This window comes from Sus scrofa, chromosome X (assembly GCF_054392235.1).
Source record: "Sus scrofa isolate SSC_HxYL_T2T_F1_AM1 chromosome X, Sscrofa_HxYL_maternal_Yorkshire_Landrace_v2.0, whole genome shotgun sequence".
Lineage (NCBI taxonomy): Eukaryota > Metazoa > Chordata > Mammalia > Artiodactyla > Suidae > Sus > Sus scrofa.
This window is the reverse complement of record NC_139401.1, coordinates 32177214-32204990: the sequence shown is the minus strand read 5'-3', so window position 1 is coordinate 32204990 and position 27777 is coordinate 32177214. Positions and strand designations below refer to the sequence as shown.

The 27777-nt window shown below is 36.5% G+C and overlaps 1 protein-coding gene across 25 annotated transcripts in view; it reads left to right on the top strand.

The window, feature by feature from the left end:
* DMD (dystrophin) overlaps window positions 1-27777 on the top strand; it is a 2611869-nt gene that overhangs the window by 1094735 nt on the left and 1489357 nt on the right. For all 25 annotated transcript variants that reach the window (XM_021079543.2, XM_085006422.1, XM_085006420.1 and 22 more), the window contains 1 exon segment: window positions 5788-5963. In XM_021079543.2, coding sequence (XP_020935202.1) covers window positions 5788-5963 — 176 coding nt within the window.

Sequence of the window (27777 nt, the reverse complement as noted above, 5' to 3'; positions counted from 1 at the left end):
TAGAGGATGGTCAGGCAGGTCAGGAAAAATAAATGTCATCACTTGTTGAATTTTTTGCAGATGCAGTTAATTCACACAGTTGTTCAAATTCTGTGTTTAATATATATCCTGAAACCAACATGTATCTCTTTCTTCCTGACAGTTTGTACAAAAGAGGATTTGAAGTGAGAGACAAAATACATAAAATTAAAGAGTTTCACAGAATAAATCTTCTTAATTACATAATATTTTATTTCAAATAGAATAACTTCTTTTATGATATCTTCTGAGTATTGACTTTAATTATGCCTGTGATCCTAATGTCAGTATCTATTCAAGTTATGTCGCCTAATTATCAGTATCAAAACAGGCCAGGAATTGACATTAAAATTTAGTTACCAAGCTACTCTCATGAGCTAGAGTACTCCTTGTATGCTCCACCTAGGTATGGTAATTCCTCTGCATTTGTTCATGAAATAGAGCATTTTATAGCCTTTTGATTAATAACCCAGCTTCCTTCGTGAGCCCCTGAACTTTTACCCCAGGTTTCTCATAGGGTTCAGCACATAAATCCTTTCTGCTGCTTAGAATTGTAAATCCTCACACTGTCATCAAGTATTTGTGCCTTGTGCTACCATGCCTCTGCAGATAGTTTGAAGCCTGGCTACCAATTAGCAGCTAAATCTGTCCCTGTGATTATGCAGTATGTTTTAAACTATAGAACTGCAATCACTTCATACCCATTAAAAATCAGTGATCAGTAGTTTCCATTGTGGCTCAGCGGTAACAAACCCAACTAGTATCCATGAGGACGCAGATTCAGTGCCTAGACCTGCTCAGTGGGTTAAGGATCCTGTGTTGCTGTGAGCTGTGGTGTAACTCACAGACATGGCTCAGATCTGGCATTGCTGTGGCTGTGGTGTAGGCCCACAGCAGCAGCTTGGATTCAGCCCTTAGCCTGGGAACGTACATATGCTGCAGGTGCAGTCCTAAAAAAAAAAAAAAAAAAAAAAAAAAAAAGAAAAAAGAAAAAATCAGTTATCACTGTAAACTTATATATGTATAAACAACACAATGAAAAAACTTTGATTGGAGTTCCCATCGTGGCTCAGTAGTTAATGAAACCAACTAGGAACCATGAGGTTGTGGGTTCGATCCCTGGCCTTGCTCAGTGGGTTAAGGATCTGGTGTTGCCGTGAGCTGTGGTGTAGGTCACAGATGTGGCTTGGCTGGAGTTGCTGTGGCTCTGGAGTGGGCCGGTGGCCACAGCTGCAATTAGACCCCTAGCTTGGGCACCTCCATATGCCGCAGGAACAGTCCTAGAAAAGACAAAAAAAAAAACAAAAAAAACTTTGATCCATACTTGTCAACCTTGTACTTTTTAAAAATTCAGGTGTTTTCCATGTGTTTGATTTTGCATAGATTTAATTACAGTTTATCAAGAACTAAAGGGCATTAAAAGATTGTCATTTGCCATTGTGTCTATCTTCATTCTTCTTCTGACTTTATGGATGTGTGGGTATACAAACACATACTTACCCAGTTATACCACTTAAAGGAAAGTCTCCGTTCAGAAATCTGAACAGGTGTAGCAGCAAGTAAACAGCTATTAAGAGTTTGGTCAAGGTACAAGCAGCTTTGGATTTATAGCTCTGCTTTGCAACTTAAAGTTGAATCTACCTGAATTGTTTACCTCTCATCTATAAAATGGGAATAAGATTAGCACTTATTTTAGGGTCATTGTGAGGTAATGACAACTACCCGTCATACTGTTTTGAATACTTAATTTTTTTCTTTTTATGGCCACACCTGTGGCATGTGGAAGTTCCCAGGCCAGGAGGTGAATAGGAGCTGCAGCTGTGGCATACACCACAGCCGTGGCAACACCGGATCTGAGCCACATGTGCTACCTATACCCCAGCTTGTGGCAATGTGGGGTCTTTGTGTGTGTGTGTGTGTGTGTGTGTGTGTGTGTGTGTGTGTGTGTGTCTTTTTAGGGCTTTACCCACGGCATATGGAAATTCCAGGTCTAGGGGTTGAATCAGAGCTGCAGCTGCCAGCCTGTGCCACAGCCACAACAATGCCAGATCCGAGCCACATCTACAACCTACACCACAGTTCACGGCAACACCAGATCTTTAATGCACAAAATGAGGCCAGGAGTCAAACATGTGTCTTCATGGATACTAGTCAGGTTTTGTTATTGCTGAGCCATGACAGGAACTCCCCTATTTTGAGTATTTTAAATAAAAACACCTAGCATAATGCTGGGCACAAGCAAAAAGCTCCATAACAGGTAGCTATTATTATAAGTATTTTAATAATAATAAAGATAATAAATTAGGTAACCGATTTTTTATAAGTTGAATCTCTTTTAGTAAGTTTTTAAAAATATTGAAACAGTAGAGTGTCTTACAATGCTAGAAATAGAAATCTCTAACTTCAAGAACTTACAAAGGCAAGATTATTTAAATAATTATGTGGAAAATTAAAAGGTGCAATTAAGAATATTGGCCAAAATGAAAGAAAAATACTAGCACAAAGTAAATTAAAATGTAAGAACAGGTGGCAAATACCCATGAGAAACTGGACACAATGGTGGAAAAGGTGAAAAAGGTTTCCTTTCATTTAGACCCTTTTATATTCTTTAAATATGCTTAAATATACATGTAGTTCCTTTCCAAAATGTGCATTTTTAATCAAATGGAAGAGGAAATAGAAAGGCTTTGATTGAGAATAGTATGGTTTTTCTAGACCTACCTAGATTACACAACTTTACTACAAGAAGATGTCCAATCTAGAACTATCAAGATACTGGACAAATGCTCTTCCTCATTTTCTAAAAATGGGAAAAATGTAAGGTTTGGAAATTAACATATATAATCTTTGAGTAAGACAGTTCAGTGTAGAAAAATTGCTGAATTTTCTCTGAATGTTTTAGTGGTTATTACTAATATGTTTCAACAGAACACTTATTATGTTCAAACATTACATAATTTAATTCTTGCAGCCAGGACAGGCTACATATTTTGTGGGACTCAGTACAGAATGAATATGCAGGGATTCTTATCCAAAAATTATTAAGAATTTCAAGAGGGTGATGGCAGAGCATGAAATCAAGTATGAAGTCCTTTTGAGTGAGGGGACATGAGTGACTGTATAAGTTGCACGCCCATGAAGCAGGCCTAGTTTGCAATGCCCTTGTGAGAAATGTATTATCATTGCTATTTTACATATGAGGAAAAGAAGTCAAAGCTCTGAGGGAGTAACTGACCTATATCAAACGTTACAGGATTTGAACCATAGACCTGCTGTTCTATGGCTTGACTCAGAGACCTTCACTTTTAATCAATCTAAGAAGAACTAGCTTTCAAACCTAAAGACAAATAATTATAAACTAATTCTTTTTCATTTTTCCTGGCTAGTTAACTCACAGATCAAGGGAATCGTATTAAAAACAAATATATTTTATTTCATGAAGACATTTGAAAGTTATTTCCAATATATTCATATCAAAATGGAGAAAGACTGGGTAAGAGTTTAGTTATGTAGATTCAAAAGTTTGTTAAATATAGCTCATATTACATTATATTCTAATTTTGGCCCTGCCCTATTCAATATTTTTATTACAGCATTAAGTCGTTCTTATCAGATTTTCAGGTGTCTTTAATGTATGTGGATGATATAATTCCAAAGATACTTCGTGATGATAGACTTAAAAGAACAATTCGAAAAAAAAAAGGCTTTGAAAAATTTCTCTCCTTAAAAGATAGCAACATTTTGCAGAAAATGTTTTATTGTGGAAAGTTGGAGAATAGAAATAATACAGAAATAAATACTCCCAATAGAAACTGTTTGTTCTTTCTCTGCCAAAAAATAACTACCAGTTTATATCTTGCCTTGTTTACTCAGTACTATAATGTAAACATTTTCCAGTGACATCAAAGATATTTGAAACATGTACTATCATTTATTTAAGCCATCACCTATTGACATTAGACTATTTCTAACATTTTACTGTTAAACAATCCTTTGAACAGGGTTAAATATTATATGCAGCCTATAGCATCAAAATAAATTTAAATGGTAAGATTCTGACTGAGGCCAATTTGGTTTTTTAACATTTGAAAAGAAACTTCTTTGATAACTATGTGTTCAGTGTATATCTTTATTTTGCATGTTTGTATTTTTCATATGGAACTCATCTTGTCTCACAATTATTTGTATGGTTGTCACCTTCACTACTATACTATGAGATCCCTAAAAACAGAGGTTCCATTGTATTCGTTTCTGGATGTCATATAATGATACATATTGAATAGATGTTAGAATTTAATTGAAACACTGTGGTTCAGCTGCTAAATAACTTATGTAATTTTAGATTGCTTTAATTGAATATGGTGTCCAAAGCCAGGAAATAGAGGTTTTGGAGCATCAGTCAGATTAAATCTAGTTCTAGCAAACACCTGGTATTATAAAACCAGGAAGTAAGATTTATCCATTATGATTATCAAGCTTCAAACCATTAAGACTGTCAGGTAGAAACAAAACACCTTACTCTGTGTTGGTTCAGGGCTCAAAACAAATTTTAAATAAATGAAGTCATAATAATACAGACTTCCATTGGGTATAAAGATTTCTGCCAATGGGAAAATTTGTTGCCATACTTAGGAAGAAGTTGTCTGCTCCTGGGAGGAGTGAATCCTGTATTAAGAAGGAGGTTATACACAATGACTTCCATAATTACTTCTTGTCTATATTTGTAATGATTCTAACACATAATTAAATGTTTACAGTCAGTAACTAAAAACCATGGGGAAATTTAGCACATGACCAATTTTCTGAAAAATTTGGATTACTAGAAAAGTAGTCATGAACATCACAAAGTTAACTTTTTAGTCCTAATGGCAGGAGGACTGTGAGACAGAATTGGTGGTAAAGGCAGGAGGGTGGTTTTTTTTTTTTTTTTTGTGACTTAATCTAGTCTGTTCATGCCTATGTACTGAGAACAATGTTCCCTCGTAACTTGGGTCACAAATCATATTATCCCAAAGACTAATGATTTATATCTAAAAAAATCCTCTTTAAGTCTAAACACAAAGTTAATGTGATTCTAAACTAAGAAGAATCGAATGCTAACTCTGAATGCTCAAAAATTTTAACATATTCACTAATTTAAATCAAACAAGAGTGATGTGATTTCTAGCATTTGAGTAACATTCAGTTTAAATGTATTTCTGCACTAATAGGCACTTTATGTTAACACTTTTACGAAAATTTCAAAGGATATTCCCCTTATTTGATTAAAAGTTTTATATTGCACAATTCAAAGCATTTTATATAAAAATTGTAGACTATAAATAGTCACCATATATGATAATCAAAGATCCATTCAACAAATTATTTAATAATCATGTATAATGTGCCAGGTAATGGAATTGGTGCTGGGATACCTTAGGAAAATCTATGTTAGTATTGTAATCACTTTTAAACAGCATGTCTAATTAAATGTCAGAATGATACCCTAAGTTTTGCTCCTTTGCCCCCTTTATTTCCCATAGTTGACCATATTGAAGAGGCACTAAATTTATTTCTGGTTTTGAGATTACTTTCCTTTGTGATTTCAGTCAACACAACTTAAGTCAGATAAAACAACTTGATTTGGGTTCAATATGGTGCTATTTTGATCTGAAGGTCAATTTACCAGCAAGCGGGAACAGTTTCTCATTATTTTCCTTCACCACTCTGAGCAGTCTTTACTGAAGTCTTTCAAGCAACGTGTGACCTCTGTTTCAATACTTCTTGCAGATTTCACAGGCTGTCACCACCACTCAGCCATCACTAACACAGACAACTGTAATGGAAACGGTAACCATGGTGACCACAAGGGAACAAATTCTGGTAAAGCATGCCCAAGAGGAACTTCCACCACCACCTCCTCAAAAGAAGAGGCAGATTATTGTGGATTCTGAAATTAGGAAAAGGTGAGAGGCTTTTACTCCTGTCTTTATCTTCAAGATAAGCATAATTGTTAAGCAGGAAAACACATTTACAGCTGCTTTGATGGCAGTGTTTTTACTTAAACAGTATTTCCAAAAGCCTCGGGTGCCTATAATGTCAGGTCAGTTAGTGAGAAAAATTATGAAGTAAGTTTTGAAATTTTCCCAAGAAATCTCTTTCCCAATAAAAACTGAATGCTTAATACTATTTTCTAGTTTGAAAGAAAAAAACCACAAGTGATGAACTGCCATGGACACATTATTTTTTAATTATCAAGAACCTGCTTGCTCAGTGCCTACTTTTGCATTAAATGCCTTTTTCCAGTAATGAAAAGGACATTTTCATGAAGAGAAGTACACCTATAATAGAGAAGATCCATTCTGTTAGTTTACGAGAACACGATGTTTCAATCTGCACATCCTAAATCAGGAGTAATTACAGAACAGATTTCCTGTTCTTTGATATCTTGGAGGTGTTATATTTTTTAACTGATCTCTTTGTGGATATTCTCAACTAGACATTGTAGATAAGTTAGGTATTATGTAAATCAGTAGGTATATTAAAAGGATGGGAATAAAATGTCAAATGCAAAAGCTAGCATGAAAATCATAAAAAAATACAATTTCCTTTTCGTGTCAATTATTATAATTCTAAGATTAAGAAAGAACATTAAAATCCGTCTTACATTTCTAAGCCGTGTTCGTTTGGGAACACATGGAACACTTGACATTAGAATATATGTATACAAGCATAGGGAAGCATGAGAAGAATACTTGCCTAAAAAGAGCATGTCAGATGTTCAGGCAAAGAAAGAAACACATAGAGAAGTTTTTAAATACATTATTTGGGACTTCCAAAACTTCCCTGTTAATCCATGACTTATAACCCACTTTCACGATTCCACCATCAGCCATAGGGCCTCTCTCCCCCATGGGTGTTGCTTGGATGAGTGAACCTTCTGGTCTGGGGCTCAGCAAACTGAGGCCTGGAGGCTCATCCAGCCTGCTGCTTGTTTTTGTATGGCTTGTGAGCTAAGAACTGTTTTTACATTTTCATATGCATGAAAAATAATCAAAGTAAAAATATTTCATGGCACCTGCAATTAATTTGAAATTCAAAGGTCAGTGTCCACAAATATGGTTTTATAAAAACAAAGTCAAAACCATTCAAATATGCATCATCTTTGGTTGCTTTCACATCACAAAGGCAGGGTTGCGTAGTTGTCACAGAGATTGTATGACACACAAACCCCAAATTATTTATTCTCTACCCCCTTATACCAAAAGTTTGCTGAGCCTCGTTTCAGACAAATTGTTCTCAAAATCTTTGAATATCGGCATTCTATTTGGGGCAACAAGTTACAAGAACTGTGCTCATGATAGTCGTTCAAATTTTAGCATTCATTGATGGAGAAAGAATGTGATAGCAAAAATAAATCAGTAAATCTCTTAATGAATTTGCTTTTCATTAATCCTTATAGCATGGCTATTAATTTGATGCCTTGTTAAATATATGTCTACATACAATGCCTAGTGGACACATGGATTTATGGACCCTTTACAACAACCTAACAGCTCTCCAATAATTTTCAAAGCAGTGCAATATGGAAACCTAGTTGACTTACCCTCTATGTGTTCAGGACCCTCCTAATACAGATATTAACAGAGCAAGTTGATTCATACCAGTCTCTTCCTTCAAAAGCTTATTCTTGGCTCCTGTTTGGAGACTGTATTTGGTTAGGGAAAAAAGTGTGTTCTGAGCACTTTTGTTTGTTTGTTTTCAAGATAGTGTGACTAGTGGTGAAATATTTTGTCTCCTAATTTCTGTTTGTATCATATGCTCTCAGCAGTTTTTTTAAGTGCCTGGAATGAGATGTCCAATTGGGAACATAAAGAGTATATTACTTAAATAAAAGCTAACACTTATTGATGATTTTATTATGTACTCAGCACTAGATTAAATGCTTTATCTGCATAGCTCATTTATTCTTCCCACTAACCCTACAAAATAGATACGGGCTATTATTACTATCACACATAGCTTCAGAGTGCCTTAGACAGGATTTCAGCAGAGGTAACCTGACTTGGGAACCTAGATCATGTAGTAAAAGGTTTTCTAGTAGATGAATGACAAAGGTGATCTAATGTCTTGATTTGCCTGAATCATCTTACATTATACCTTTTGTCCCAGCATAATTACATAAAGCACCAACTTTTACTCTTCAATATGTCCTGATTTGGACAGTAAAATAACATAGACATTCTGTAAAAGCCTCTAGACTGATAAATTTAGACTGAACAAAGACAGCAATGAGCAAACATTTAGGAGCAATTACATTCAGTTAGTGATAATTGTCTGCAGAATGGAATTTGGTTAAAATATTATAATGGTTCCAGAGGCATCATACAAACATGACCAAAAATGTCATTGTAGTTAGTGTTTTTCTCTAGTCCCAGGTAAGAACTGCTAGTGTTTAACTGTCAAGTCTGAAGTCTTGAAAATCTATTGGATGCTGATTTTTTAAAAATGATCTTTTTTTCAGCTTCTCTGACACATTACTGGTTCTACTCCTACCACTCTTTACCTGACTTGTTTTCCTCCTTTTGCCTAGTTCCTATGGTAGTGTCTCATAAATTCAAACATTTTTGCCCTTCTGACTCCTTTGAATTACTTCTTCTCATTGATTCAGGTCTGGCTCTAAATGAGTGACTCAAGTCTCATAGCTCCATATCTGACTCTCTCCCTTAAATTTCACTTTTATATCTTTAAAGCTAAGATCTGGATACTTCTACTTGTACATCCAGCCATTGCTTTAATTTTTATTTTTGTAAAATGCAAACATTTGTTGCCTTCAATTAACCACTCCTAGTTACTCATACATTGCACACACAAATTTTAGTTATTATAATTCGTTGCCTGTGTGCCTAAAGGAGTAGCAAATATTGGAAAAATCATGGACTTTGGAATCAGAATTACTCAGGTTTGAAATCTGCCTGCTTTAATTACTAGCTTATGATCCCAGGCAAATTACCTATTATCTGTGCCTCAGATTCAATATCCTCACTTTATTAAACACTGACTGTGAGGATTAAGTAAGAAGCATATAATACAGTTGCCTGTAAGGTAGTAAGAATTCAATAAAGGCAATAGCTCTTGTTCTTGTTTGGATAGGGTGTATGTGGTGGAGTAGAGGTAGTATTGGAAGTGGTGGTGGGGATTGAAGTGGTGATGATAGTGAAGGTGATGCTTGGTGGAAAAGGTAGGGATAGTGGTCATGTACTACCAGTGAATAAAAAAATCCATAATAAGCATCCTGTCAAGCTTAACAAATATAACAAAAAATTGCCTTCTCATCTTCTTCAAAATTGAATTTACCACCTGATTTCTCTATTTCCATCAGTTTCTATCCCTTTCCTTTCTCTATTATTATCATTATTATTGCTATTATTATTATTACATTATATTACTGGGCAAGGGACTTCATTTTGGTCATTTTCCAATCCTTCTAACTGCCAACTCCATAACCTAAGCCACATACCTCCATGTGGTCAGACTTGCTCCTGGCTTTCTGATTAATCTGCCTGAAAATTACTGTATTTGAAATGTTGCTTTTATGCTGACCCTCTAGACTTGAGATCCTCTAATCCAGTTGCCTCCACAATAAAACACAAACCCTTTCTGATGATATTCAATATTTTTCTTCCACAAATTTTGTCTAACTTCCCCAAATCTTTCCACATTGGCTAGTATTACATTGAATTCTTTTTTGCTATATGCCTTACTATCACTTACATAAAATTTTCTTATTATCAACCACACCAAAGGAAAGCTATTATCAGATTTTTTATATTTCATTTAGATTCCATATATGGTACCATACATACAGTAAATAACAAGTATTTATTGAAAGAGTAACACAGTTCAATTCAATGTGATAACTTAGATTTTACTTTCCAGTAGTGTTTAAGAGTTCTATCTAGTTTTTCACGGAATTGTTCTTAGTAATAAACAAATGAACATTCTAATAATCTTTAAAATTCTAATTGTACCCATTAGGACATCACTGTTTACTCATAACTATTAAGGAATTTAGAATTCAGCTTTGTACCACAACATCCATAGTTTCCTTAATTATCTAAGATGCATTTAGTTGATTCCTTAATAATTATACAGTTTCTACATTTGTCATATTTACTGTATAAATTGTCCTCACACTAAAATACATAGAAGTGCTTGATGATTTGGGGTCACAAGTTAGTTATTTCTAACAGTAAATTATCCCTGCAATTCAGTGATGCTCTTTTTCATATAAGTAATTATCAGGGTATGGACCTCAGACTAGGTTAAAACTAGATCTATTATATAGTTAATTGGGATTATCATGGAGATTATTTCCTAATTATGTAGTAGTTATTTAAGAGACTTTTCACAAAAGTGTTCATTTACAGGTTTGTATCAGCCAGTTAAAAACAATGGCAAATTTGAGTTGAATTATTTAAGTAAATGCTATCTCAATAAAGTTAATTTTTTCAGCTATAGTGTTAATAAGTGAGTATCTTTGACCTCACGGAAAGTATAGAGGCAGTTGGAAATAGCTAAATTCATCAAATCTCTTTATCTTCTCCTGGGTAAGCAGTCTTAAGCTTGCTTTCTCACTCTGTTCCACATGCTTACTAAATAGTGGAAGAAATTGCCTAGACAATTACATACCTGCATAATTCTTTTATTTTCTATTCTTCAGCTTAATTGTGTTTTTTTTCTTTCTTTTTATGCCTACTGCCTGAATGATGTTAATTTACGTCACACTATTGGAAGAATGTTAGATAAGTGTTAAATAACACCTCTCTTTTTGCAATTTTATGAGATGAATGCCTAACCTATTTTTGTTTTAGATGTTTATTTTAACTTTGATTCCCAAATTATAATCTGGAAGATATAAACTAAAACATTTTAGCTTATTCAATGAATATAACTAGATAATTAATATGTCTAAGAGCTAATTTTTAATTTTGTCTATGATAAATTGATCTTAAAATATTTGGTGTTTTGGTCTCAGTGATAATGTTTTTTGCTCCTTGGCACAGCCCAGAAAACTAAAATGTTGCTTCTTTTTTTCTAAGGAAACTAGACTCTAGACTTGTCCATGGTTACAGATTAATTGAGGTCCAGGAATGTTAAGTAAGTTGCTTTTGGTTGCAAAACAAGGACTAGTGCTGAGTCTCTTAATTTCCATTCCAGAGTTATAGCTGCAATGCCCTACTTCTTTTTCTGTATGAGAATCAAATAACCTTGGTCTTAAACTCAAGTTTCATAAATTATTTTTGGTAAATAATAGATACCTTACATACCATCTTCAGATGTTCCAAAAATATAACCATTCATTTAAGGTTCTTAAAGCTATTTTGTCGTACAAATCAAGAATGAGTCAATCAATATGTTTTAAAGAATATAGGAATGTTAATTATAGAGTCCTGTGAAGTGGCCAGAGAACACTTAGAGTGGTGATACTCATAGTGCAGCACATGAAACAGCTGTTATCATTTGGGAGCTTGTTGGAAATGCAGATCAGGTTGAGGGAGCACTCCACAAACCTGCTGAATCAAAAACTCTGTCTTCTACAAGCTCTCCAGGTCATTCTTGATAAAGGTTAAAATTTGAAAACCCTTGCCCAAGAACACTGGTTCTCATATTTTAGCATGTATCAGAATCATCTGGAGTGCTTGCTAAAAGGCAGATTATTGATCCCCACCAGAGTTTCTGATTCAGTAGGTCTGGAGTGGTGCCTGAGCATCTTATTTCTAACAAGTTCCTAGGTGATGCTGCTGCTGCAGGTTCAGGGCTCACCTTTAGAAATCAGTGCACTAGAGAATCATCTTAGTTACATCACAACTGTTGTTTCTCATTCTGCAAAGCAGCACCCATGATAGGAATCATCTACTCCAGGATAGGCTGAGTGATACTATATAAGATGCTACACAGTATCATCATGTTTCATTTTGTGACACCTCTATTGTGTTATGTTGAAATAATCTATTCATATGCCTATTTCATCTACTAGACTCAAAGCTTCTCAGGGCTAGGATCTATATCTTACTCCGTACCTGTTATGAGGCCTTCTGTGTGAGGGATGCCCAATAAATGTTTCAAGTTGAAATGCGCTATAATGGGAACTGGTCCTATAAAATGCTACACATAACTGTGGATGTCTAGTGATAGCATAATGTACTCTTCCAGAATGCAAGGCACAAAGGGTTGCCAACCAAGTGAAAGATAGGGCTATATTCCCAGGACCATGACATACAGTTTTGTTTGTTTGCTGAGTAAAGAAAATGGTAGTCACAGTCACCTAAAAGAAGAGGCATAGGTGAGTGCAAAGAAAGGTTGATTTTTAATCAGAAGATTTGAACTACCACTATTTGCTTACTTCTGATTCTTTCTTTCACTATCTCATACTCTACATCAAGCGCTGAAACTGCTCTCAGCAAGGTCGCCAGAGAACTCCTTAATTGTCAGCTCCAAAGGTCGCTCTTTACTTTATTCTTCTTGATCTCTGTGCTGTACTTGACAGAGGTGATTAGTTCCTTCTTGAAATTTTCCTCTTTCCCAGTTTCTGGGACATTGTTTTTTCCTGTTTCTTGTCTCCTCCTGACTTTCCAGCTATGTCTTTTCAGTCTCCTATTCCTATCCCTTTCATGTTGGTCTCCAAGAGACTCAAATTTTAGCTTTGTTTTCTTCTCATGACACTGTCTTTTCCAGGGCAATATCATTTATAATCTTGCTTTTATTAGTCATCTATATCTGATGATTTTCAAATTATTATCTCTAGCTTAATCTCCTTCTCAATGCTCAGACATATGTCATCCAAATGTTTTTGCATTTTCACCTGGACCTCTTATAGAAATGGCAAATGAGGTCCTGAAGTTTGGACTACTCAACTTTAGAAAATGTCATTCATATCATAGTTTCTAAAAAGAGTGCCTCTGGACTTGGGCAGTGCACAATCTGGGAGGCCATTCACAGTGGTTCTGATATCTGCCACCTCACTAAATCCCTTCCAGTATGTCTATTAAATTCTTTTTAGTTTATTCCTTCCTTTACATTCAGGCTGCATTTCCCCCCAGTTCAGTCTGATAGTTTTCTGCATGAAATCTTTTTTTTTTTTTGTCCTTTTAGGGCTTCACCTGCAGCATATGGAAGTTCCAGGCTAGGGGTTGAATCGGAGCTGCAGCTGCTGGCCTATGCCATAGCCACAGCAACTCCAAATCCAAGCCGCATCTGCAACCTATCTGCAGCTTATAGCAACACCAGATCCTTAACACACTGAGCGAGGCCAGGGCTTGAATCCACATCCTCATGGATACTAGTCAGGTTCTTAACCTGCTAAGCCGCAATGGGACCCCCCCTTTTTTGATGAAATTCTTAACTGATTTTTCTGCCTCTACTCTCACCCTTCTTATCCATACTCTTTACAGCCTCCTGAGGGATATCTTAAAATGCAGTTTTAATTGGATCATTCCTCTGCTTGTGGTTCTTGAAATGCAAGGCATAGAAATTCCCTTCTGATCTTTTGCTGCCTGACTCTCCAGCATCACTCCCTTTCCCATACTCATTTTTTTTTAATGTCAATGCTACTCAAAATAGTCCTCAAAGTGTTTATTACCCGTACACAATGAGAAAAAGAGCTGGAGACAGAATATAAATCAATGCACTACTTCCTTTGTCAAGAAAATTTTGTAATTAAAAAGAAATCAGATGAAATTGTATGCTTCATGACTTAGTTCGTTTATGCTCTCATGACTTTTCTTGTCACAGACTACTAACAGATAATTCACAGGCTGGCCACAAACTGCATTTCAAAAAGCATTGCCCTCTGCTCAGTGTTAACGAACCACCCTCTGATCTCTGAATGCTCTATATTCCCTCAGACTTCTGTTTCTTTGTACCTACTGTTCTCTCTATTGAAGATTCCCTTTTCCTTACTTTCCTTTTTCCAGCTCCCATATTCCTTTTCCCCAATAACTACCTTCTCTTTCTGGGAATCTTATCTGCTTGCTGGGCATTTCAGAGCCCTGTTAATACTTCCATTAAAACACATGAAGAATTTTCTTGTAATGATTTTGTTTTGGCATATTTGTATCTCCAGTAAACTCCTTGAGGGCCTGAGCCATTTATTTGCAACTCTAGACCCATGGCAATTAACCCATTATAGGTATTAGGTAAATATTCATGGGATATCAAATGGGTATTTGTCAGCCTTGTCAGGGAAGCAGAAGCCCTTCTAGGTGTTTCAGAGAGAGAAAACATAATATAGGGAATTGGTGAAGCTGTTAGTGATGAACTAGGGTGCAGCACAGAGGATAGTGATGCAACTCAAAACACTAGCATCATCAAGAAGCTGTTGATACCCCAAGAGCTAGAGGAACAATGCAGGTGGAATTGTACCAGAGTCCCAGAGTTGGGGCCTTCTGACAGGGACTAGCAGTGTCAGGACAGCCAGGTAAGTGCTTAGACCTGTGGAAGGAGGGGCCTCCAAGGGAACTGTAGAGATGAAGCTGCTCTGGAAATGCCAGTAAAAGTGGAACGTGAAGGAACTTGGGTTTTTTCTTCCTTCCATCCTCCAGTACTCTGCCACTGTCTCTAATCACAGCCAGAGGGCAACGGCAGGAAATGTATATCCCTCTGATACAGAGAGGACAAGAGAAATGTGGGGAACGAATCCAAGAGAGCATATGGGCCTATGACTGCACAGCAATGGATTCTGGCCTTGCTTCTTTCACTCATCAACTGCATGACTAAAGCAAGTCAGTAATCTCACTCAGAATCTATTTCTTCACCTCCGAAATGGAATTTATATGACTCTCCTTGTTTTCCCTCACACTGTGGGAATGCTATTATATGCATCTCTCTTAATGATTATTTAGGTAAAAATAGGCATCCTCTCCTCAGGAGAAAGTTGAGTTCCCAATTATTAATTTAGTACAGATATCTTCCCATTACCACATATATGTTATGGTAGGAAATATTCTTATTCTAACATCTTCTAAGAATGTCCTTATTCTTATGTCTTTCCTAGTCAGAAACCTATGTTTCTATAAATCAATACATGCCATGCCACCACAGGCAAAGAAACTGATGCCTGGCTCCTATGGATTGATTGTGTTCAACCCCTGAAACATTTATGTCTTGAAGCCCTAACCCCAATTTGATGTTACTTGGAAATGGAGCCTTTGGGAGATAATTAGATTTAGAAGACATCTTGAGGATGGGGCCTTCATGATGAGATTAGTGGCATTAGAAGTAGAGGTACCAGAGAGCTTGTTTTCTCTTCTCCCTGCTGGGTGAGGGTACAATGATAAGGCAATCATGTACAGGCCAGGAAGAGAGCTCTCACTGGAAGGTGACCATGCTGACACTTTGATCTTGAATTTCTGGATTCTAGAACTGTGAGAAAATAAATTTCTGTTGTTTAAGCCGCTCATTTATAGTATTTTGTTAAGTCATCCTGAGATGACTAGAACACTGGCTTTGTAAAACATATGTTTTTCTTTGAGTTTTAACTAAGGTTCATAGAGATGCTCACTAAAAGAAGTAGATGGATTGAAACAACTCATGATGCTGGAGAACTGGCAGTGGGGCAGTGAGTACACGTCAGATTTAAATGGCTTACAGCATTGTGCTAGATAGTTTCTGAACCTTGACTGGAAGTTATTTAAACTTAAAAAGACCCACAACATAAAAGCTTGTTGAAGTCCTTTAAACTCAGCAAGCTTTCACACTGAGAGTATTTAAAGTTTAACTTGCTTCCCACAAGGTCCAAGGCACCACCCAGTGTGTGGAGGTGTTCTTTGAACACTCCTGAAGTCAGTATTAGGGCACAGTATTTCAAGAATGTAGTGACAGTAACATTAGTTTTCTCACTAATTTTCATATTCATTCAACAATATCTAATGATTGCTATGATGTGCATAGCACTCCAATTGCTATGACCAAGAACCATACTTAGTCCTTCCCTCAGGAAGCTTGCATTATAAAAGTTTAAAATATACCATGAAGAAATACCAATATAATGTTAGAAAAGTCAAAAGGAAGTCAAGCTTACTTCCTGCTTGAGAATTGAGCATGGTTGGCTGAGACATTAGCATCTGAGTAGACAGTTAAAGGAAAGGGACATACTGGATTCAAGGTTAGTGAAAAGCGTGATTCAGATACAGGCTGTCCTACAAGTCTGTGTACAAGTGGCACTTACACAGGGCTGTGAGTGTTTGTGTTTGCTTAGAGCAGAAGTATACAGTATTGGAAAGAGAAAAGTAAGGGATGAGATTTAAAAGGTAGGTTGAGTTCATTGTGGGGAAAAAAAATAAAGGTACTTAATGCCATACCTAAAGAACTGCAATCTAGTCGTGGAGAGCCAATGCATATTTTTGAAAGAGAGCCAAGCAATATGGCTACTGTAAACCACACCTTTTTGGTCCCACCTATGTGTTGGGAGAAATAGACCTTCTCAACTTCAGAGAGCAGGGATAAAGTCAGAAATTTTTTCTCTAAAGAGCCAGTCACTATCCTAGCCTTGTGCACTGTGTACTTTCTTCTGCAAGTACTCAATTCTACTACTGTAGGGAGAAAGCAACAGTAAACAATATGTACGTGATGAGTCCGGCTATGTTCCTATAAAACTTTACTTACAAAAATGAATGGCAAGCCAGATTTGTCCCATGAACCATACATAGTTTGCCTATTCTGCAAAAAAAAAGGATGCAATAAATGAGCTTATTTTGCTTTTGATGATGTTATGTATTTTTTTTTCCTTGTTAACAGATTTCTTTGCAGTTTCATTTTGGGGAGTTCCCTCCATGGCTCAGCAGTGACAAACTTGACTAGTATCCACGAGGACGAGGGTTTGATCCCTGTCCTGCTTAGTGGGTTAAGGATACGGCATTGCCATGAGCCACGGTGTAGGTTGCAGAAAAGGCTCGGATCCTGCGTTGCTGTGGCTGTGGTGTAGGTCAGCAGCTGCAGCTCTGATGGAACCCTACCCTGGGAACGTCCATAAAAAGCAAAAACAAACAAACGAACAAAAAAAAAAAAAAAAAAAAAAAGAAGAAGAAGAAAAAAGAAGAATGGCTTTAACTTTACCATTCCTTAACAAAACCCTGAGGCAATTATCTCCACTCTCAATGAGGATGTGGGAGGTGGCCCAAGGGCTGCTTAAACCCAGCAGGCAAGGTTCATGGAAGGCACTTAGCACAGTAGCTAACACATATGGTATATACCATATGTGAAGCACTCTTCTAAATATTTTGTACATATTGACATACTTAACCATTAAAGGAATACTACAAAGCAATTTTTTTTTATTATTGCCCCTCTTTGCCTATGGGAACAGTGAGGTACAGAAAGGTCACATGGTTTGTTCAAGGTCACAAAATTTATAGGAAGCAGTGCAATGAGGATTTGAATCCAGTCATCTAGCACAGGATGCAGCATTCTTTTTTTTTTTTTTTTTTTTTTGTCTTTTTGCTATTTCTTTGGGCCGCTCTCGCGGCATATGGAGGTTCCCAGGCTAGGGGTCCAATCGGAGCTGTAGCCACTGGCCTACGCCAGAGCCACAGCAATGCTGGATCCGAGCCGCATCTGCAACCACACCACAGCTCACGGCAACGCCAGATCGTTAACCCACTGAGCAAGTGCAGGGACTGAACCCGCAACCTCATGGTTCCTAGTCGGATTCATTAACCACTGAGCCACGACAGGAACTCCGGGATGCTGCATTCTTAAACTCTATGTCATGTTATATGTAATGAGAAGCTAAAGATAATTTCATCAGATTATTTTGCTGAAAATAAAAGCATGACTGAGACTTTATGAACTTGTTGAGGCTATTTATGCAAATGGTGCACTTAGCCTAGACTATGGCTATTCTACATTTTAAATCTCATGGACTCTAGGATACTGCTGGAGCATTTTTCTGTCTTTCAGTAGAGAGATCTTTATCAGTGAAAAAAGTTTTCTTTTCAAAGTTAGGTGCCTTTTTTCAGCATCAAGGAATAAATAGTAGTCCCATATAATTGTTTTTCAAAGTGCAAGACTTCTTTATTTTTTCTTCTTTTTTGGCCAAGTCTGCAGCATATGGAAGTTCTCAGGCCGGGATCAAATCCTAGCCACAGCTGTGACCTGTGCCACAGTTGCAGCAATGCCAGATCTTTAACCCACTCTGCCAGGCCAGGGATCAAATAAGTGCTGTCTCAGAGACAATGCTGGATCCTTTACCTGCTGTACCACAGCAGGAACTCCCCAAGTGCAAGACGTCTAGTGCTACCATCTGTCGTCTTAACCCTCTTATATGCCATAATCTTTGTCATCTATGCTTAATCAGTTCTAACATCAGAAAACACATCTGCAGATTAGAACTTGGGGGATTTTAGGAAATTAAGAATACTGCGAAGTAAAAATAAACTGGGAAAAGTGACTATTTCATAATGCCATGAGGGTATGAACTTGCAACTGAATATCATACTTTAGGTTAGTAAAAATGTTCAGAGTTAATGTCCTAGTGTTAGACTTCAATCAAATTATGGCATAACCCAAAATAGCATGGTAATAACCACTAGACTGTACTGTATAGAAATAAACAGGAAGTTCATGTTGAGTTTTCCCTAATATTTAAAAAAGTGGTTTCCCTTTCCTTTGGAACAAAGGAAAACTAGTATAGTGGAAATCTTTCAATTCAGACAAACCTGGTTTTGAATCTTAACTCCAGAGTTCGCTGTGTGTTGAAAGTGAAGGAGGGTTCTAAAGCTGTATGTTCACGATATAGCAATGAAAATGAAGGTTATGATAAGTAGCCTATACAGTTATCATGAGAGATGAGTTTTTTTTTATGAAAGCATGTGACATGAACAAGATGCTTAAAATGCTATTTTTCCTTGAATTTGATTCAATGTTAAATTGACATTTAAAAAAATCTAGATGGTACAGAAATTTAATGATAGGCAGATTTATAGGACACAAGTGACCATATATTTATTAATGTTCAAAAAATAGGTAAATTTAATGAACTAGGGAAAAACTCCTGAGTTAATAAGCCCAGAAAAATGCTACTATATTATTTGGATTAAGCGTGTCTCCCCACATTGAAGACATTTTCTCCAGGGAATCTCTGTATTACAACTTCAATATACTTTTTCGCGTGTGTTAAAATGCCTTCAGGCATTTCAACTGTGCATCTGAGGGTGCCTTCCTTGCATGTTCTTTTTACACCAATTTATCTATATCTTTGGACATTTTATGTTTCTCTGTAAGAGAACTCCCATGAAAAATCCATTTGTCACTATGTTATCATTATGTAGATAAGAAAATAAAAGTGAAGCCAAATTAAAGTACAGACAAGCTATGAAAGAGAATGTGCACCCTCTAGTGCTCACATTTGCTTCTCACAAGGACATGTCCAGCTTTGCTTTTTGGTTTCATCATTTTAAATAAACATCAAATTTGATTTTAAAATAAACGGCTCAGGGTTTTCAACTTGAGCATGTTACATTGTAAGATAATAGATTTATTCTTGTGACAAGATTTCATCTATCACTTAAAATAATATTTCTATTAACCTGTGTTAAGGTGATTTTCTTGCACAGAACTGTGTTTCAAAGGGACTTTCAATTTACTGAAAATGAAAAATAGGCTCCAGGCATCTGTGGCTTAGCAACATTTTATTTGCAGTCCTCTGGGTCATGCAGTTTTTGACCATGTGCTTTCATACTCTTTGCCTTTATAACTCTTTCCTCTCATCTCGCTGGTTCTAACATATTAGAGTTTGTGGGATTTCCTTAGTGTTAAGGTGTATTTCCCTGAAAGTTATATTAATAGAAGATGTAAAATGACTTCTTATCAACCATGTCACAGTTTAGAAGTAAATATTACCAATGTATTTTTATTTTTTAAATTTTCTTTATTTTTTTTGTGGGGCCACACCTGCAGCATATGGAAGTTCCTGGGCTAAGGGTTAAATTGGAGCTGCAGTTGACTGCCTATGCCTATCCCACAGCAATGTGGGATCTGAGCCACATCCCTGACCTACACCGGATCCTTAACCCACTGAGCAAGGCCAGGGATTGAACCCGCATCCTCATGGATACTCCCCGATGTATTTTTAAGTGATTGAAATTTGTTACCAAATTAAGCTAATATATATATTTTGCTTTTTAAGGCTGCACCCACAGCATATGGAATTTCCCAGGCTAGGGGTTGAATCAGAGATACAGCTGCTGGCCACAGCCACAGCCATAGCAACGCCAGATCAGAGCCATGACTGTGAGCTACACCACAGCTCATGGCAACGCTGTGGAATCCTTAACCCACTGAGTCCAGGGATTGAAACCTCAACCTCATGGATCCTAGTCAGGTTCGTTAACCACTGAGCCACAAAGGGAACTTCTAAGAAGATTATTTTCAAGTCATTTTAATCTACCACATATTAGAATATTTTTGTTGTTTTACCTTTTGCAGAAAAGCAGTTTTTTGGTAGGAGTTTTATTCTATTTAGTATAACTAACTCTCCTAGTTATTCTATTTAGTATAACTAACTCTCCTAGAGATACAAAGATTAATAGTAGTGCTCGATAACTCAAGGAGTTTTCTCTCACTTATGTCTTAAAGTATTAAATCTCTGGATTTGTATTCAAGGGCATATATTTTAAAAGGGAGTATTTTTATATACATTAAACAAGTAATTTGATTTTCCCTATTGTCAAAATGAAGAAGATGCGTGATTTTAAGGACAAATTTTACATTTTGAAATAGAATTCAGATTTTGAAGCACACATTAAAAGAGGCATATTTTAAGACAAGGTAAACTATACAGAAATTGATTTTTTAGTATCTTTTAAAGATGCATTTCAGTGCAATCTGGAGTCATTAAATTTTACTGTACTGAAATGTATTATTTTATGAGTGATGTGCTTAAACTGACACATATGAAACTAAAAATACATTTAAGCTTGTAAATAAGATCACACAAATATAAGGAAAACCAATTATTATTTGATAGGACTCTTAATAGAGCAAGTTTATATTCACTGAGGACAGTAGTTTTTCCCCATTCATCATATTTCATTTCAGGTGCTCTGTAAAGTGTTAAAAAGGACTTATAGGTTCTTATTATAACCAGGGATTATAACATCTTTAAATGTGATTTAATTTGATTGCCTGATGAACAGACAAATGTAACTGGAATATCAAAGCTGCATTGTAAGCAAAGCTGACCTCAGCTTTGTATCTCAGGTCAAAATTGCTTTAATTAGTGAGGTAAATAAACACATTTAAGAGTAATTTTTATAAAGTCTTTGTTAGTTTCTATTTTAAGGCCAGTTTAATGGAAGCTTTTGAATTTTTGCCATTTAAAGGAAGAAGTAAAGGAAGATCAGAGAAGTTAAGTCATTTGCCCAAGGAAACAGCATGAAGATTAAGATGGGTGATTAAAACCTGTGACATCTGACTTTCAGTTCAGTGATTTTCCAGTGCACCACATTTACTTTACATTTAAAGCACATTACAGACATACAAACACATCCAAACACTCACATCCATTCACACACATTAAAAAAAATTAAGGTAGGGCTTCCTGTTGTGTCTCAGCAGTAACAAACCCAGCTAGTATCCAGGAGGATGCAGGTTCAGTACCTTGCCTTGCTCAGTAGGTTAAGGATTTCCCACTGCTGTGAGCTGTGGTATAGGTCACAGAAGCAGCTCGGATCTAGCATAGGCCAGGAGTATAGCTCTGATTCGACCCCTAGACTGGGAACTTCCATATGCCGCAGGTGAAGCCCTGGAAAAGAAAAAAAAAAGACAAGACAAAAAAAAAATTAAGGCAATCATTTGGCCCTATATCCCCCTCCCATCAAGGAAAACACACTCACACTACACAAACTCATGCATACCTGTGTATGTACACACAAACTTTATTGATTTAAAGGGGAAGTAGTTATCTAATGCTGACTTGTCTTCTCCTAGTTAAACAGGATTTTCCCCTTTAATAATATTGTATAACTCTAAAAGTAGAGTAATTACCATATTACTCTAAAAGTAGAGTAATTACTCAGCACATCTCAAAACCCTAAAAAATACTTTATATTTTAGCACTAGTGGGGTTTATATTGATTTTAAGGGTGTTTTAGGGTTGCACCTGTGGCATATGGAGTTTCCCAGGCTAGGGGTCTATTGGCGCTGTAGTCGCCAGCCTATGCCATAGCCACAGCAACACCGGATCCGAGCCACATCTGTGACCTACACCATAGCTCATCAACGCTGGGTCCTTAACCCACTGAGTGAAGCCAGGGATCAAACCCGCAACCTCAGGGTTCCTAGTCGTATTCGTTTCCACTGTGCCACTACGGGAACTTTGATTTTTGAAAATATTTAAAGAATATTTCAGGAGTTCCCGTTGTGGCACAGTGGTTAACAAATCCGACTAGGAACCGTGAGGTTGCAGGTTCGATCCCTGGTCTTGCTCAGTGGGTTGAGGATCCGGCGTTGCCGTGAGCTGTGGTGTAGGTCGCAGACGCGGCTCAGAACCTGCGCTGCTGTGGCTCTGGCGTAGGCTGGCGGCTACAGCTCCAATTGGACCCCTAGCCTGGGAACCTCCATATACCATGGGAGCAACCCAAGAAATGGCAAAAAAAAAAAAAAAAGAATATTTCATTTGCTATTTTATGAGATCTCTCTGGTTCAGATTGAATTCATATTCTATTTATTCAATTTTTAAAAGAAAATAACATGTGGAAACATTTGGGAGGGAGGAACCAGTTTCCCCAGAAGGAAAGTTGAATGGGGAAGAGTAGAGAGAGGTTATTCAAGAAAACCTACACAGATGTTTATCTTGAATTGAGTCTTGAAAGATGAGTAGGAGTTCATTAAATGGCCTGTGATCCAGAGAGTAGCCATATACCAATATGGAATGAAAATGTCTTCTCACTTTCTAGAAATCTGAAGAGGAAAGATGGTTATTAACAAATTTAACAGGGAGTGCCCATCATGGCTTAGTGGTAGTGAACCTATCTAGCATCCATGAGGACGTGGGTTCAATCCCTAGCCTCACTCAGTGGGTTAAGGATCTGGCATTGCCATGAGCTGTGGTATACGTCGCAGATGAGTTTCGTATACCGTGTTGCTGTGGCTGTGGTGTAGGCCAGCAGCTGTGGTTCCAATTCAGCCGAGCCTGGGAACTTCCATATGCCATGGATATGGCCCTGAAAAGACAAAGACAAACAAAGAAACAAACAAAAAAATTTAATAAACAAAAATTTAAAAATCTTACCTCACTTCCAGAAAGATTTCTTCTACATTGTAGTACCAGCAAAAGTTCATGGTTTTGTTTCCTTGAAAATGAAAATATGAGTTCTAGCTAGTTAACATGTACATTAAAAATTTGGTTTGTTAATTCACCTGGTTTAAAGCCTAGAGCCTTAGGATCCTGCAAGAATTAACATATTTCACAAATGTTAATACTTTACTTTCAGGCTGTTAAAGGTGATACTCATATGTTTTTATGAAATTCTAAGTGCAAAGATGTTTAAAGATATAAAATGCCATTCATAACCTACCTTACTAATCAAATTAGTTAAGTCTGGAAGCTTGGAGGATTTCTACTTTCAAGTTTACACATTTGGGAATGATGAGTTCCAAATGGTATATTGAAAGTGACTGAATTAAAGTTTATGTTAAAATGTCATCTTAGTTAAATAGTTTATGTGGTGGTTACTCTATTAAGAGAGTGCAATCAGTGCCCATTAAGAGGCTCTTCTGATGTACTTATCAGAGCAAAGTTTTATACAATGATATACTGTTGACAATTCAAAATTGACAACTTTTTTTTAAGCTTTTTATTAATTTATTTTTTCCCCACTGTACAGCAAGGGGATCAAGTTATCCTTACATGTATACATTTTTTTTTTCACCACCCTTTGTTCTGTTGCAACATGAGTATCTAGACATAGTTCTCAATGCTGCTCAGTAGGATCTCCTTGTAGATCTGTTCTAAGTTGTGTCTGATAACCCCAAGCTCCCGATCCCTCCCACTCCCTCCCCCTCCCATCCCAGCAGCCACAAGTCTATTTTCCAAGTCCATGATTTTCTTTTCTGTGGAGATGTTCATTTGTGCTGGATATTAGATTTCAGTTATAAGTGATATCATATGAAGTCAGTGGCATTTCTGTATACCAGCAATGAAATATTAGAAAAGGAATACAAAAATACGATACCTTTTAAAATTGCACCCCAAAAAATCAAATACCTCGGAATACACCTGACCAAGGAGGTAAAGGACCTATATGCTAAGAACTATAAAACTTTAATCAAAATCAGAGTAGATGTAAAGAAATGGAAACATATTCCATGTTCGTGGATTGGAAAAATTAATATTGTAAAAATGGCCATCCTGCCCAAAGCAATCTACAGATTCAATGCAATCCCTATCAAATTACCCATGACATTTTTCACAGAACTACAACCAAACAATCCAAACATTTATATGGAACCACAAAAGACCCAGAATCGCCAAAGCAATCCTGAGAAACAAAAACCAAGCAGGAGGCATAACTCCTCCAGACTTCAAGCAATATTACAAAGCCACAGTCATCAAAACAGTGTGGTACTGGTATCAAAACAGACAGACAGATCAATGGAACTGAATAGAGAACCCGGAAATAAACCCTGACACTTACGGTCAATTAATCTTTGACAAGGGAGGCAAGAACATAACATGGGAAAAAGAAAGTCTTTTCAGCAAGCATTGCTGGGAAACCTGGACGGCTGCATGCAAAGCAATGAAACTAGAACACACCCTCACACCATGCACAAAAGTGAACTCAAAATGGCTGAAAGACCTAAACATAAGACAAGACACCATCAAACTGCTGGAAGAGAACATAGGCAAAGCATTCTCTGACAGCAACCTCATGAATATTTTCTCAGGTCAGTCTCCCAAGACAGCAGAAATAAAAGCAAAAATAAACCCATGGGACCTAATCAAACTGACAAGCTTTTGCACAGTAAAGGAAACCACAAAGAAAACAAAAAGACAACTTACAGAATGGGAGAAAATAGTTTCAAATGATGCAACTGACAAGGGCTTAATCTCTAGAAAATATAAGCAACTTATACAACTCAACAGCAAAAAAGACAACTTTTTAAACTACAAGTGTTACTCTAGTTCTTTTGGGTGCATCTCTATGTTTTTCTTTTAATTTACTTAAAATATGTACATATATACACATACCTGCACACAGGCATGTGTCTCCCAATTTTGACTTCAAGCAAGTATAATCAATCTTATTTGCATTATTTTTATGGGAAAGCAAGTAGAGCCCATTTGTACAATGTGATCTTGCACAAAAATGTTGACCTTCCACGTATTTGGTATATATATGCACCATGGTTTTCGATACTTCGAAACTTCCAGAGAAATGGAAAGTCTCTTTCACCAAACACACTGATTTGGTAATGAACTTTTTGCCATAAAAAAGAAAGAATTCAAATACATGGATATTTGTTTTGTCAGACTTTACAAATTTTAGTTTGGGGGTTTTATGATGAACGCCTTTGTAAAGGAGAGAAAACACACTTTATTGCTAATCATATATAACAAAGATGAGATTTTTAGGACATACTTGAAAAATATAGAATAGAATAGTCATCAACAATTATAGGGAAGAAAAATTTGTGAAGAGTGAGTTAGAAGTCATAATTTTCTTAGTAGATAAAGAGAATTTTAAGTTGGATAAAGTTAGACTAGGTTTAAGAGATAGAGTCTGTAATAACATATAGAAGTACCTTAAGTACAGGGTAAGGTGTGTTATGAGAGCAAGATGAGGGAGTAATAAGGAATTTTATTGATGGGCAGATTCTGTTTGTGTAGTATTATTAGCAACTTACTTTATGTCAGTTCATTAGCAGTGTTTCCTGAGAATTTAGAAAGTGAATAAAAATTAGTAGAAATGAGAAAATTTATGAAGGAAGAAAAATACAGGCACAGAATCCAAGATTTAATATGATATTTACAATAACCCTTCAGTGGTTTTCTTGAGGGTTTGGAAAAGCTACCTAAGTTACATCTGTATGATGTCTTCAGTTGGTGATTAAATACCCATCCTCAGCTAGTACAAGGCATGATAGAAAAGACCACTGTCAAAATGCTAGGGAGAATAGATAGCACCCAGTTTAGAAACATGTATGGATTTAAATCAGTAGAGTCTGTTAATTTGCTATACATCTCAGTAAGGGTATGTGAAGAATATTCAATATCAGTGACAATGTGAAAACTAGGGGCCAAACCACAGAAAGTGATGAAGCAATAGCTGCCAAATTGATAAGGAATAAAATAAATGTGCAATTGTTACTTGGAGGCCAGGATCTGAGTAGGAGCCAAGAAGGAGACTTTGTTCATTTTTCTAAAAGCCGTGGAAATGTCATTGAAACTAAGCATTGAATATGGGCCACTGGCACTTATTAATAGTGCACGGGAAGCCTTTTGAAACTTTGCCTCTGCTTCTCCTTCACCAGTCTATCCTCATTGCTGGCATAAAGATATGGGGATGCCTACTGGCAGAATATTGGAAGGAAAACAAGTGCTAGCAGCTGACAGTTAACTCCCAGAAGTCTAAAGGATGATATACAATATTAGATGGTGGAGTATCAGCTGTATGTTACATTAGGACAACAAGTATTAGCGAGGAAGTCACAGGTATGCTCGAAGCAACGAGCCCCAATGGAGGCAACAGGAAAAAAAAATGTAAACATAAGATAAGCGCTGGATCACAGCTCAAATCATGTAAGAATTGGGTATAGGCTCTAACCTATTGCCAAAGGAATCAGTATGTTATAGTGATGAAAGAAAAAGTCTAACAGCTGAGAACAGTGCAAACTCATTAATACTTTGTTTCATTATAGTTCAGAAAAAAAGTGTAACATATTATACCATGTGCCTGTGAATACATATTTTTTTCCCTGAGTAAATCATTGTACTCACAACTGCACTGGAAAAATTGAAATCCGTTAAAAATAAATCTGTAAATCAAAAGAGTCTATCTCCCTAAAAGATCCTTATGTGAAGGGGGAATTCAAACACATTTTGCAGTATCTTTCCAAATTTATGAAATCAGACAAAAACATTGAATGAGGAAAGAACTTTATATGGAATTTCACATCCTGTTGCCTGAATTGATCTGAATTATTAGAACTACATGCTAACTGGTGCCAGGCCCCCCTTAAAGTCTTCACAGTCTGAACAGCAAGTAGACGGTTACCATGGTGTTGACTCCACAAAGCCTTCATTGTGTGGAGATAACCAATTTACTTGGCAGATCCTCTGGTCTAGAAACTGATTTAATCTTAATTCATTGAAAAGGTGTTTTTTGATTATCCTAAAAAAGTCCCAGTGTGAGCTGAGCACCAGTTTGATGCCTAAAGCATTTTATTTTGTCAAACTGATGCTTCACTAAACCAAACTCCTGGATAATGTGGACTGCTGCATTTTCATCTCTCTTATCTGTGGAGTTTAATACTCTTGGGCATATAGTAAGCACTTAATATACATTTTGTGGCAGAAATGAAAGATATTTGTTTTAAAATGAAATATGTATAGTTTCACATTTTTCAGAAAGATGTCTAAAAGTATAAGATTCTTTAGAAAATTATTTTACTTTCAAACTGAATAAATACCCTTTGCCTTTTTTTTCCCTCTTCGTAATTGCTTGGAGACAGTAGTAAAGTATAATTACAATACATTTGCAAATAAGAGCAATGTAAATT